Here is a 13,079-nt window from a genome sequence, read left to right as displayed (position 1 = left end):
CAATTCTAGTGTCTCCTGTTTATTTCCTATTTGCTCTGAATATAGCTTGCTTATACATGTCTGTCTTCTCAACAGATTATAGGCTCCTTGAGGTCAGGGACTGTCTTTTGTCTCTTTGTATACCAAGTGCTTAGCACAGTGCCAGGTACATAGTTGGCACTTAATCCATTCTGAATCTCAGAGGTTTGAAAACTGATGGACACCAGACTACCTACCTACCAATTATGGAAAGACTGCCTCAAGCACACGGTCAACATTCACTTAGTAACTCACCTGTGTATCAAATACTGGGCTAGACGCTAGGGATAAAAAAGCAAAAAACAAGCCCCGCTCAAGGAGCTCACAATATGAGGGCTCAGTAAGACATTCCTAGTGAAGAATTGCTAAAATCGAAGCAATCAGGTCAGCTAAGAAATAAACCACAAAACACCTTTTCTAACTATAATGTTATTCAACTGGAGATGACTATCCCTCTCTCTCTCCCCTTAATATGATGTAGTTCACTGCTAGTCAACTTGGGCCATCTACAAGTTTGGAAATGTATCTTAATTACAAGTCAATTAGCTCAGGTAGGAAGACAGCAACTGCCCAAAAGTGAATTACAAATCTTGAGCAATACAAGATAGAATTCTGAAGACTTATGATGAAAAATGCCATCTGCCAGGTGGCTTAGTGGATAGTCAAGGATGGAGACAGGGGATCCTGAATTCAAATCTGGTCTCAGACACATCCTAGCTGTGTGACCCTGGGCAAGTCTCTTGACCCCAAAAGCCTAAGTCCTTATCACTGCTCTGCCTTGGAACTGATAACCATTCTAAGACAAAAAAGTATGGATTTAAACAAAAATGCTATTCACCCTCCAGAGAACTGACAGAGCCTTCAATTTATTCTTTTATTCTGCCCCCTCCATTTGTGTTCTTTTTCAACATGGATAATATGGAAATATTTCACATGACTGCACATGTAGAACCTAAATCAAAGTCCTGGTCTTCTCAAGAAGGGAAGAGAGAAGGAATTTTGGAACTCAATGTTAAAAGCTGAGAAAATAAAAACATTTTTAAAACCTGGACCACCACAAAGTCCAGACTATTATTATTTATCAGACCAGTATATACCCATTGCAGGAAAATCTAGAGATTACACTTAGGCAGATAAGAAAACTTACACAAGTAAATATGCCTGCATGTAATTGCATGTGAAATGATGCACATTAATTATTGCATATTTTAAATATGCTTAATTTTCTTGTCTACACAAATAAGCTTCTGGAGTACTATCAGGAATGAATCATAGATAAAATTTGTCTCTAGGCAATGCTATGAAGTTTTTAATTTTTGCACATAAGTTGGTTTATGAATGTTCTGTTACACTGTAGGCCCATTTGTTAGTTGGGGCAGCTGGGTAGCAAAGCACATAGAGCATAATAAGGCCTGGCATCAGGAAGACCCCAAGTTCAAATCAGAACTCAGATTCTTATATAATAGCTGTGATTCTAGGGTAGTCATTTAACCCTATTTACCTCAATTTCTCATCTGTGAAATGAGCTGGAGAAGGAAACAGCAAGCCACTTTATCTTTGCTAAGAAATCAAATGGGGTCACAAAGTTAGACATGACTGAAACCACTGGAAAAAAATGCTTGTTTATTATGCATGTTTGCACACATATATCCTATGTAACTTAGGCCTATAGACATTTAGTCAATAAGCATTTGGTAAGCACCTACTATGTGCCAGGCCTTATGCTAAATGTTGAGGATATAAATTCAAGTTTGAGGGGGAAAAATTCCCTGACTTCCAGGAGCTTACAACTAGATGGAAATTGATAAAACACAGAAGGTGAAAGGGGTGGGGGAAGAGTACCTGGGCACAGGAACTTGATGGAGAAGGCCAAAAAAATACAAAAAGCAGTGGTTGTGAGCCCCTTTCTTAAGAGGTCCTGGAGCCCATGGTCCTTCCCTCTAGTCAGAGGGGGAAAAGGAGATGAGCAGGCGTTTAATCAGAGGCCAGAATACTTTTATCCATGTACTCTTATCCATATATAACAGATCTCATCTCAACTTTCAATGGCTCCTTTTATTAGCCAACACTGAATTCACATTGTAAATCTTATTTTTCTCGGCAGAACCTGTTTGGGGAAAGGGACCTTTGTTCTAGTTTAGTGGCCCTCCCCAGTACCTGGCTGGCACATAGCTATCTATGCACGGAACACATGCACAATCTTTGTTCAATTCCGTCCTGGTTTCATTTTTTCCTTTGAGCCTAAGGGCCTGGTATAATAGTGGGTACTTGATAAATGCTTGACTTGCTTCCTTATTCTCTGGCAAAGTTGTATCACTAATTGACACCCCCTTCGATGATTCAAAGATCTCCAGATTTAAAACTGGAAGGAACTTTATTACAATGCTCTATTTTCCTTCCTGCCTCACTGTGTCACTTTACTTACTAGCCCTACTGAACTAGTCTTCTTTCCCCTTTTCCCAACATTCACATTACCTGGATCCTCATCATATTGGTCAAGTACATCCCAAGTTCATAATATAATGCCTAGCATGCTTTAAAAAATTTAATATGGTTGAATGCCACGCAGTCATACTAATAGTTTAAGGCAGTGATGGGCAAACTATGGCTGGCGGGCCAGATGCGGGGCCCCCTTAAATGTTCTATCTGGCCGCGGGACATTATTCCTAAACTGAAGAATACAATGAGGATACAATACAATGAATCTTGGAAAGAGTTGCCTTAGAAACAGACTGACAGATGAGCATTTCCTTTCCTTTGGCCCCCTCTTTAAAGTTTCCCCATCACTGGTTTAAGGGATAGTAAGCTAGAACTGGGAATGTATCTACCTTGAAACTACTTCCTTGGCCTATTCCCTTCCAAGTCAGTTGTAAAAGCCTTGTCTTCTAAAGGCCTTCCCCTGACTCTCCAAACCCTATAGTATTTTATATTTCCAAAACATTACTTTATCCTAGTTACACTTTATCTTCCCAATACAAAGAGCCTAGTTTTATGGAGACTCCCATTTCTATTTAACTTCTTTAGCTTTGAGGCCCTTTAGCCCCACCATCCACTTGTGGCAACTTTTATCTCTGCCAGTCAGTTTTGTTACTGGCATATGACAGGCCAACAAACGAATTTTGGAAGTCCTCTGATCCATGAGAAATTCATGTGCCGCCCCCACCCCAATAGTTTTCCCTTCTGTATTAGGAAGAAGGTATGGTTGACTTAAAATACCCCACTCTGGCTGCTGGATTTTGGAGCAGTAAGTTAGTGGGGCATAACTTTGTTTGGGAAAAGATGTTATTCCACCATGGAATTTTAAGACTTGGGGACATCAAAGGGAATCAAATTCATCTTATGCCGGGAGTTGCCTGAGGGAAAATGGACTTGTTCCTTTTATATTCAGGAAGCCCCTCTCCACTCCCCCCACTAGTGAATCAGTAGCCAATTCTCACCAACCCTCTACTAGTACTTTTTCTGACAAAATGCTGGCATCTTGACTTTTGTTGAAGCCATATAGGAACACTGACAGCATAGGAAGAAAAGGGAGGGGAAAAAAACCGGCAAGGTGGGAGTAGGTGTCCAAAATTTGGAGAAAAGGTTCCCCCCTTCTGTAGCTATTGTTTGGTCACCTGGGTGGATCACTAGACCAAAAAGTCACCATAAATGGAAATACGAACATTCATGCACTGCTGAAAGGAGGCATATAAGCTTCAATCCCTGATGAAAAGGGAACCTGGGGGGGGGGGGGGGGATCAAGGTCTAGGTCTGGTGGACCTACTTAAAACCATTTTAACTCATCTTCCCAGATTTAAAGCTCTAGCTCATACATCATTTTCAGGACTTTTTTCTTCTTCTCAGGAAACCATTACTTGTAATACAAGTGACATTCCAGCTACCTCATCATGCCTGAGATGGACACTGATGGCCTCTTGAATTCTTTTCTGGCTAGGATTCAGATGCTATTCCCCAATAATCTATTTCTGAGCTTTAGCCAAAAAATCATGATCTTGCTCATAAAGCAAAATTTTTAAATGGAACGAATGCTTTCATTTAGGAACAGATTTAGATAGAAGGAACAATAAAAGCCTTCTACATTTAATTCAAGTCTCATTTTATAAAGATTCCCTGAAGTATTTTAATACTAAATTCTTATCTGATGCTTAAAAGTCCTAACTAGTCTTAAAGACTTATGGTATCCAACACAGGAAAAGTCCACAAAAATATGAAGAGCTTTAACAAACATTGAATAAATGGGTGCATAGCCAATTCCCATATGAAGATGTTCAAGATGATGGAATTTTAAAGGGAGAAAAGAGATCAAGAATTAATGTGAAATGATTCGCAGAATATTCACAAATCTCTAATATGAAGTTTCAGGACAAATAAACAAGCATAATATACCGTTCTTGGTTAAAGAAGGTCTATTCCAGGAGATAGAAGAGATGGAGCTCTGGACTCAAAGACAGAGGACTCGCAGAAAGTCAGATAGTAGGCAGAAGTACATGACCAGGTTGGTTACTTGGAGCCATGTCCACAATGGTTTCTCCCTGCTAACTAACATTGATGCCAACATGCTTATTTTTAAACACTTTCTAAGATACTCATGAAACTAAGCAACAAGTTAGATGGACAAGTCAGTTAAAAATCCACTCATTTTTATAACTGAATTTGAGTGTGGTGCAAAAATGGTGGCATTCCAAGACTTAGGAGGAAGCAAAAATACTCTGTGCATTTGCCCCCCCCCAACCCAGAACTGCAATTAGAATTTGTTTTTTTTAAAAAACCCACTAAACTAAATGGGAGGCAGCTGGATTTACATTTAGGAGGAAGAACAGTAGCAAAAAAAATAATAACAAACACACACAAAACAAAAAGAAAACAGGCACAATAAAAAGATAGGAAAATCAGAAGCAAAGAATACGGAAGAAATTTATTGAAGCACAAAGTACAGACTGGCCAATAACTGCTTTCTACAATCCCAACAGTAAATAATAGAGCTACAGAAAGATACAAAGTTTGTTATAAAATAGTTTTAATTCAATTCTTTTCGCATTACAAACATTCTCTGAAACAGGCAATGGAATTTGTTTGTGGTTACCCTCCCCCCACTTTCACAATACTGAACCTGGAATAGCTGTTATCAAAATATACAATACATCTGTTCACCATTAAAAAAAAACTGGGTTTTGCTGCCCCCTCATGTCTTACAACAGGTATAAAAAAATTATAAATATGTACACCCTTTGTTACTCACATTCTTTACATGCAAAACACAGGGATCCAAAGGACAGACCCACAGTCGCCTGGGTGCTGGGCTTGCCACAGAATCACTATCTGGCAAACAAAACAAAAAACAAAACAAAAAAACCCACTCCTGCCTGATTGCTGGCTGAGTTATCTTAAAGCAAAGCCAAAAACTTGTAACAAAGGCCAACCTCCTTGTGTGCATCCCAAACAGCCAAATGAGTTTAAAGTAAAGCCAAATGAGTTCTGAGAGCTTGTCCCCAGCTGTGCACTTGGGCTCAAATGAAACTACTTTGGGAGGAAAAAACCGGGAAGGAGGGCAGGACAGCAGAGTTTGTTCTGCCTCTGGGGGAACAACTTCATCCCAGGTATTTGGGTTATGGGGGAGGGGAGGGAAGAACAATAACAAAAAATTGAAATGCAGATTATTCCTGCAAAAATCAGTTCCCAAAAGTGACCAACTTGAGAGATCAGCCTGGGAGAAATCTCTTTAAACCAGCACAGAGATTAAAGAACAATTTTTAAAAGGCTGTCACAATCATTGTTCTTATGGCAAATTTAATATCCCACTCCTCCCTATCAGCAAGATGGAAACAGGGAAGACTGCCCACATTTTATGCCAGCAACCCAAGCCAAATTCACACTCAGACATCACATCCTTCCTCCAGCATAGTTCACACCCTTAAGAGGTCAGGGAGGAACTAGAAAAGGTTAAGACTTCAAACTTTCAGTGCTGAGCCAGCCAAGAGTTTTGGGATACCATGACTACCAACACTAAAAGGTAGACAAAAAAAAAAAAAAAAAACTTTGGTCCACAATTTGCAGAAAAAAACCCTGAAAAATGTATTAAGAGATCTGTTTTGCAGATAAGCAGGTTAAAAAGGTTAAACAAAGATGTAAGGCAACATCGGATTGTGTGAAAATAGAAGGCAGAATGGTATGGGGAGAAGCAAGGACCATATTCTAAAGCCACCTGAACATAATACAAGTTGGCTCAGCCTACTAGATGTACTCATCTGCAGAAAAATTTACAGATGTTTCTTCTCTAAGTTCTGGATCTGAGGGGGTGGGGTTTAAAAAAAGAGAGAGAGAGAGAGAGAGAGAGAGAGAGAGAGAGAACTTTAGCCTGGGTCCATTCACTCAATAATCCAGCTCTTCAGAAGCCACTGTTGTTTGCTGCTTTGAACATTTACATCTACTTAGCCCAATCTATGTTCCAATCCAATTACATTCCCTTTACTGATCAACCTCATATCCATGACCGCAGCTTGATAAATCGAAACTAAATTCCTGCCCTACAATTTCACTTAATTACCAAAGAATAAAATAAAAGCACAGTATACAAAGGGTAATACCACAAGAGTAAATTTAGATTACACTTATACCATTTTTAATCCTCTTCTATAAAAGTTACTTAAACTATCTTTTGCATATAAATGAAAAAAAAAGATTAGAATATTTGGTCAACTGGAATATTGCTAGGCACAGATGACAGCAACTGCATCAAAAGTATAATACAAGGATTCAAACAAATGCTGAAGACAAAGCAACAGGACGATGGTAGGAACTACTTGGTCTCAATAAAGGTCAAACTAGAGTCATAAATTATGCCTCAGCTTAACATCTCACTAACTTAGGGGCTTTACCCCACAAAAGAAATCCCAAGAATCACTAAATGCACCTACAAATTTGGAAAAATTCATGCTGATTCATCTACAAAAGGGTTCAATCAATGATGAAGTATAATAAGCTTGATCAAGTCATAGAAGGCAGGGGCTTAACTGCTGTCAACACTAGAATAAAAATGTATGACAAGGAAAACTGACTTGCTCAGACCTATTTGCTTGGTCAATTGAATGTTTCTAACCAATCCCACTGACTTCTGCTGGAAACAGAATACCGATGGAGATACATTGGAAAGATACATGATACTATGTAGATTATGAGACAATTCAGACAGTAGAGTCAATGCCCAATATTTTCTTTATCCACTTGGCCAACTTCTCATCTAATCTTGAGCAGAATGAGCTTCCTCATCCCCTTCAATGCTCCAAGCTCAAAACCTATCTTTCTGCTGATACACCATGGTAGTTCCCTGCTTCCCCACTCTCCCAAAAGAAAAAAAAAAAAAGTTTAAGGCACAGGATAGCAGAATCCAGGATTAGGAGCATAATCCTAAAACCCAGGACTAGATGGGTATGGGGACCCATCCCATACTTTGCAAGATCCTGACTCTCAGGCGACAGAGTGATCACACAGTGGTTTGGGGTCTTTAAAGGCTTGACTGGGTAAAGAAAATTAAAAGGCATCAATGTGAAACCTGATAAATTTGTTAGGATTCTTTTTAGGGGATGGGGAGAAAATTCCCAGAGCAGTTTCCAAAAAAGCGTAAACTTAACTTGTGATTTTTCATCATGTAGCTTTTGTACAGTCACCAAGATTGCTATCCCACCACCGCAAGGTTAACAATGTGAATTAGATTTAATTTTTTTAAAAACAGGTAAACTGATTTCACTTAAAAAAATAAAATCTCTGGTCTTTTAAGGTCACTTCAGCTGCTTTTAAAGTGGCTTTTTTAAATCTGGAATGATGGAAGTGATCCCAGGTGCTCAGCCTTTACAGACCAGGCTGAAACCCTAGGGTTCTCGTCAGTCAGGTTCATTCTCTATCTTGTGCCTTCCCAAATTTTAAATGGTAGACTTTGAGAAGGACACCCGAAGGTGGTGGTTCTCTCCAAGGTCGTGGTTATGAAGGTCAATAAGGGATTGAATGGCTTCTTCCACTGAGCCCATCTGGATCAGAGCCATCTTCCGGTCCTTTCTGTAAAGATTAAAAAAAAAAAAATCCAAATGCTGTCATATTTACAGATGTTAATTAAGACTCTCCTCAAGAACATGTTTCCTTCTACATTAGTCCAGTGCTTGGGACAGGTAAACTTCTATTACTCCAACTATTAAGAGTTCTAGAAAAGTTAGTTTTTCCTATTTTGGTGATACAATGATCATGCTCACACAGACAGCCACATTCATATATCTCTCTCTCCCCCTCCTACTGTGCTTTCCCTCCCGATATATTACAAAGAACAATTTATGGTATTCTTATGTACTTACTGGAAGAACTTGAATCCTTTGACCATTCCTCCATTGCTTGAGAACAACATCTTAAGGTCTTCTTCAGATATAGAAGGCCTAGAAGTGAAAAGGATACTTTTACCATATGCTATCTTTACTTCATCCCCATCCTCTGTCATTGGGGGAAAATTACAAACATTGAAGAGAGAACCAGAAAAATCAATCTCCCATCCTCCAGAGATAGCCAGCTTACTTAAATCCTCGGAAAGGAAACTCCTAGTGCAGGAAACCCTACCTCTGCCAAAAAGCCAAAAAACAACTTAGAAAGCTGACCTCAGGACTGGCTTGTTCCAAGTTATATAGCCAAGAAGTAGGAGACTGTGTCTGGCTCCTTGGTCACTTCCCTATCCACTGAGCCATCCATGGCTGCTTCTCTCTGGCTGTACTGGGGAGAGGACAACTAAGAGACCCTTTACTTAGGGTGGCTCAAATAGGGGTAACGTGGGATTCTCATGGTTTGTTCATCTGGTCTGACAAAAAGCCAACTCTTTTTCTGGCTCAAACTCAAGGCCCTTTGTCCTAAAAGGTGAAAACTCAAAAGCCACCTCTCATATAATAGGACTTTAGTAGATGACAATTAATTAGAAACATGCAACAACAAAACTTAAGATACTAAGCTCTGAAAAAAAGCACTTCCTACTAGGAATTTTCTGATCACATGGTATTAGTTCAATGATGGTTTCAAAAAACACAATGTCAATTCCACCATGCATATATTTATCTTGCAATGCTGCTATTCTGTCTCCAATCTGATTTCACACACAGATAAATTAAATCTGTTGTTTCTAAATGACTATCAGACATCTTCAAGGTGTCAAGTTCATAATTTCCAAAACTAGTCATCTCCAGCTACTGTACCATAGTCCTTCCCTCAGAGATGCTATTCCTAAAGGGACACCTATTCAAGTCCAGTGTTTTAATACTTTCATGTATATAAATGTTTTGTGATCTGTAGCCTATAATTCAATTCTATAAACACCTGCCAAACACAAAGCATCATGGTAAACACTAAAGATATTACAATAAATGTTGATATATGCTTACGGTATATTAGAAAGGTGCAGGGTAGCAGACGGAGGGAAGATATTTTGAAAGTTTTTGGAGCCTGGTTTCTTGAAACGATGAAGGGGTGAATTTCCATAGTCTTTAGTCAAGCCTTGGTCTTCTTGTCCTTCACGAGGAAGCTGAACTGTCTGGTGCTTGGAAAGAGTGATTCTGATTGGCTTCCCATGAAGTTTCTGTCCATTTAGATGGCTCATGGCTGAAAAAAGGTGAGATAAGAACAGGTTGTTTCAACATCTTATTCTATGGCCTGATAGCCCTACCTAACATTATTTCCAATATGTGAATTTTACCTAATACCTTTTGAAGAGAATCACTAGGCATGGTCTATAACAGAAGACACCTGTTGCTCTAACCTTAAAAAATACTGTTTGTAAATAATTCCAGTTAAGCATAAGGCAGTTAAAAATTACTTTGACAACTTCTTGTCCAAAAAATATACTATTAATTTCAAAACATTTACATATTAGAAATTTTAAATTTAGTCTTTACAATAAGCTAGTATCCTGAACTTTTTGAGTCTTGATTTAAAGTTTCAAAAAACTTTTCAAAAAGGACCATATAAAATAGGAGACCAGGTCAATATTCTACCACCTTGGCTAAGACGACCATTATCTCTTCTACCCTGTAAAATGGTGTGATGAAAAAACAAAAAACAAAAAAACATGCGTTTCAGAGTATATGGATAACGAATGAAGCAGTCTTACCAAGTTGGGCCTGGTTTCCATCTGCCATCTGAACCAAGGCATTCTCTTTCTTATTGAATAAGATCTTCACTCGCTGGACATCACCATAAACGCCTTCAAAAATTCAGGAAACAAAGACAATCCTTAGATAACAAACATGCTGGGAAAAACTAAGAATTATAACTTCTAAGAATTAGCCCAAAAAGGAAAATTTAAAAATAACCCAAACCAAAAAACCCATTCACAATATGACGTCTTATTTCAACGAACTTTACTACTCATTCTGCTAGTTGTAGAAACCTATACAAAGCAGAATTACGAAATACTGAACTTTAAATAGTAAATTAAAATGCAAGCCTAACCAGAACTATCAACTAGCATGCTACCAATATTTCTCTTAAAGACATGCAGAGCAGTAAACCATGCACATCTAAGGGACCACAGTAAAATAAATATAAAAGGCCAAACTATGATAATACAAAATGAAACTGTGCATTCAAAATGGCAAACTGCAAACAACTGGACATTTGAGGCATCAAAAGTAATCTCAAATAAATGAAAACAAAGTAATAAAAAGTGTGAATAATAACATACCGAAAAGAATAAAGAGGCATTGGGGTGTAACTCTCTTTAGAGAACAGCAGAGCAAGGCAGCGGAGGGACAGGGGAGAAGGTAAGGAATCGAAGGGGAGAGCGGAGGTTGCACAAATCGTCCACCACGAGGAAGGGCAGTCCCCGCAGGAAATGGCGAAATTGGTTGATGGATGATGAAGTTTTCAAGATGGTTAATATTGAAGGGCAGGTTGGTTTCCGAAGAGCAGGGTTTTTTTGGAAGGGGAATTTTTATTGTGTGTTTTGTTTTGTTTTGGTTTTGGTTTGTTTCAAGCAACAACAGGAAGCAGAAGTACCGTGCAGTCAGTTGGCAAAGAAATTCCGGATCAAGGGTAGGAAAAAAAATTGGGAAAGGGGAAGGGGAGAAAAGAAAAAAGTAGCAAAAAACACAGGTCAGTAAATACATAAGGAAATATGTAGTGTTCCATCAGTAAGATATAGAATATTCTATACAATACTCGTTTACAGAAGTTATTAGGTTTTATCTAGTGGAACACAATGATAAAGAAAAGTATCTTTACTTGATATACACAGAGGGCAAGAAACAATATTAGTGCAGAGTGACTTCTAAAGATGCCAAATTGTTTTTCATAATAAAGATGGCCCAAAGCACCATTTCTGCTTTGAATTTGGCTCCTTGTGCACCCTTTGGTTTTGAAAGAATACACTGCTTTGAAACAGCAGTGCTATATAAAGATGTTGCATGCACAAACTGCACAATGCAAGCTGAGAAAAACTGGAGTCAGCAATTAAGAAGTAACTAGCTCACTCTTCCTTTAGTTCCCCTGGAGTACAATGTTTTAAACACACAACTCAATAAGCTAATTCCAATCCAAGATGATCCTACCAATAAGCCAAGTAAGTTTGAGTTATAGGTAAAGGGGGGAGGGTAGGTAAGAGACAAACCAGTAGCCAGTCCCCCTTTTCTGATATTTCTTCAACTTAATTTTTCCAGTTTGGGTTCCCATAAAAGTTTCACCTATGCCATTAAACTCACTCCACAAAAACATTGTCTCTTACTAACTGGTTACAAAGATAAGTTTCTAAAAACATTGATTACATGAGCAATGAATGACAAGATTCAAGTCTGTTAGTTTATAGCTTCACTACAACTATCAGTCTTTCTAGCCCAAAGATAAGCTGGATGGATAGTAAAGAACTCATCAAAAATGTAAAAAGGCATGAAATAGTCAACAGTTCCTTTCATAAAAAAGGTAATTATTCTTTATTACTGAAATACTCTATCAGCAGACTGGGTTTGATGTTTAATCCAATCCAGCACTGCAGCAAATAACTGACCAGGAACAATGAATTTGAATCATTTAGTGAAAAGGAATTCTAGTACTCCTAATTATTCTAAAGTTGTTTCCATCCATCCCTCATATGTGCATAAGGCCACCAGAATGATCATGATCCAAGCTGGAAAGGGATGTGGGGGTGGGGGGGTTGTACGCTGTGCTTCAGAGCAATTGCCCTATCTCATGCCTTATGGAAAAATAGTATATGATAGGAGTGTCAGACAGATGAAAAGAATGGTCTGAAAAATTGATTAAATGTTAATCCCATCAAGAGTTAAATATTTTGAGCATTACTCTCTCATCCAAGCTCTTTGAGGCAATTACTGACATAAAATCAATACATTTATTTTCATATGCAGTCTTACTGTTACTTTCAAATATCACCAATTTCAGGTCTCTTCCCCTAATGATTAATGAAAATTTTTAAGTCCAGTCCAAGTAAAGTTATTTGGACCCAAAGTCACCAAATAACGAAGTTTGGTTAGACTGCATCTTTTGATATTATTCTAAATTTGCTTTTTAAAGATTGCCTTCAGTGAAAAACAAAAAATATTTCAACTCTGAGTAAAATTATAAAATTGAAAATGTAAATTTCAAGGTGTTAGGGGAAGAATAAGAAAACTTCCAAGCAATCTTCGGAAAGGAAAATAAATGTGAGCAAATGGCCAGAAGGGGGAAAAACATGGCAGGAATACACAAAAGCCAAGCTGGCAAGATTTAAAGACATTAACAGAGAGTAGAGGGCAGAACAGACTCTCTTCATATTCAATTTAATGTTACTCTTTAAAAAAAAGTATTATAATGAAACTGAGAATCGAACCATCACCAGCTGGAAAATTAAAGAGAATATAATATGGGTCAGGTTCCCTTCCTTGGATTCATGAAAATGAATGATATCCAGTGGGGTTTGATATACCCCAATTCTAAATAAAAATACTGTTCAGATGAGCAGGACCCACCCTACTCGATTTTCTAGTTTGGCTGCATCCTTAGTAAAAGATTTAAGATAAAGTGAAACATTCTCTGAAGGTTTCCAGAAAGTG

The 13,079-nt window shown here is 38.2% G+C and overlaps 1 protein-coding gene across 2 annotated transcripts in view; it reads right to left on the bottom strand.

Moving 5' to 3' along the window:
* Window positions 1-6,548: 6,548 nt before the first annotated feature.
* PTBP1 (polypyrimidine tract binding protein 1) overlaps window positions 6,549-13,079 on the bottom strand; it is a 29,145-nt gene continuing 22,614 nt past the window's right edge. For both annotated transcript variants that reach the window (XM_044672559.1, XM_044672568.1), the window contains 5 exons: window positions 10,721-10,754; window positions 10,148-10,240; window positions 9,423-9,639; window positions 8,358-8,435; window positions 6,549-8,067 (listed from right to left, as the gene is read on the bottom strand). In XM_044672559.1, coding sequence (XP_044528494.1) covers window positions 7,935-8,067; window positions 8,358-8,435; window positions 9,423-9,639; window positions 10,148-10,240; window positions 10,721-10,754 — 555 coding nt within the window. In that variant the 3' untranslated portion in view covers window positions 6,549-7,934. The remainder of the gene's footprint in view (window positions 8,068-8,357; window positions 8,436-9,422; window positions 9,640-10,147; window positions 10,241-10,720; window positions 10,755-13,079) is intronic.

Source organism: Gracilinanus agilis, chromosome 1 (genome assembly GCF_016433145.1).
Source record: "Gracilinanus agilis isolate LMUSP501 chromosome 1, AgileGrace, whole genome shotgun sequence".
NCBI classification, from domain to species: domain Eukaryota; kingdom Metazoa; phylum Chordata; class Mammalia; order Didelphimorphia; family Didelphidae; genus Gracilinanus; species Gracilinanus agilis.
Note: the sequence above shows the minus strand (reverse complement) of the source record. Positions and strands in the feature narration are given on the sequence as shown.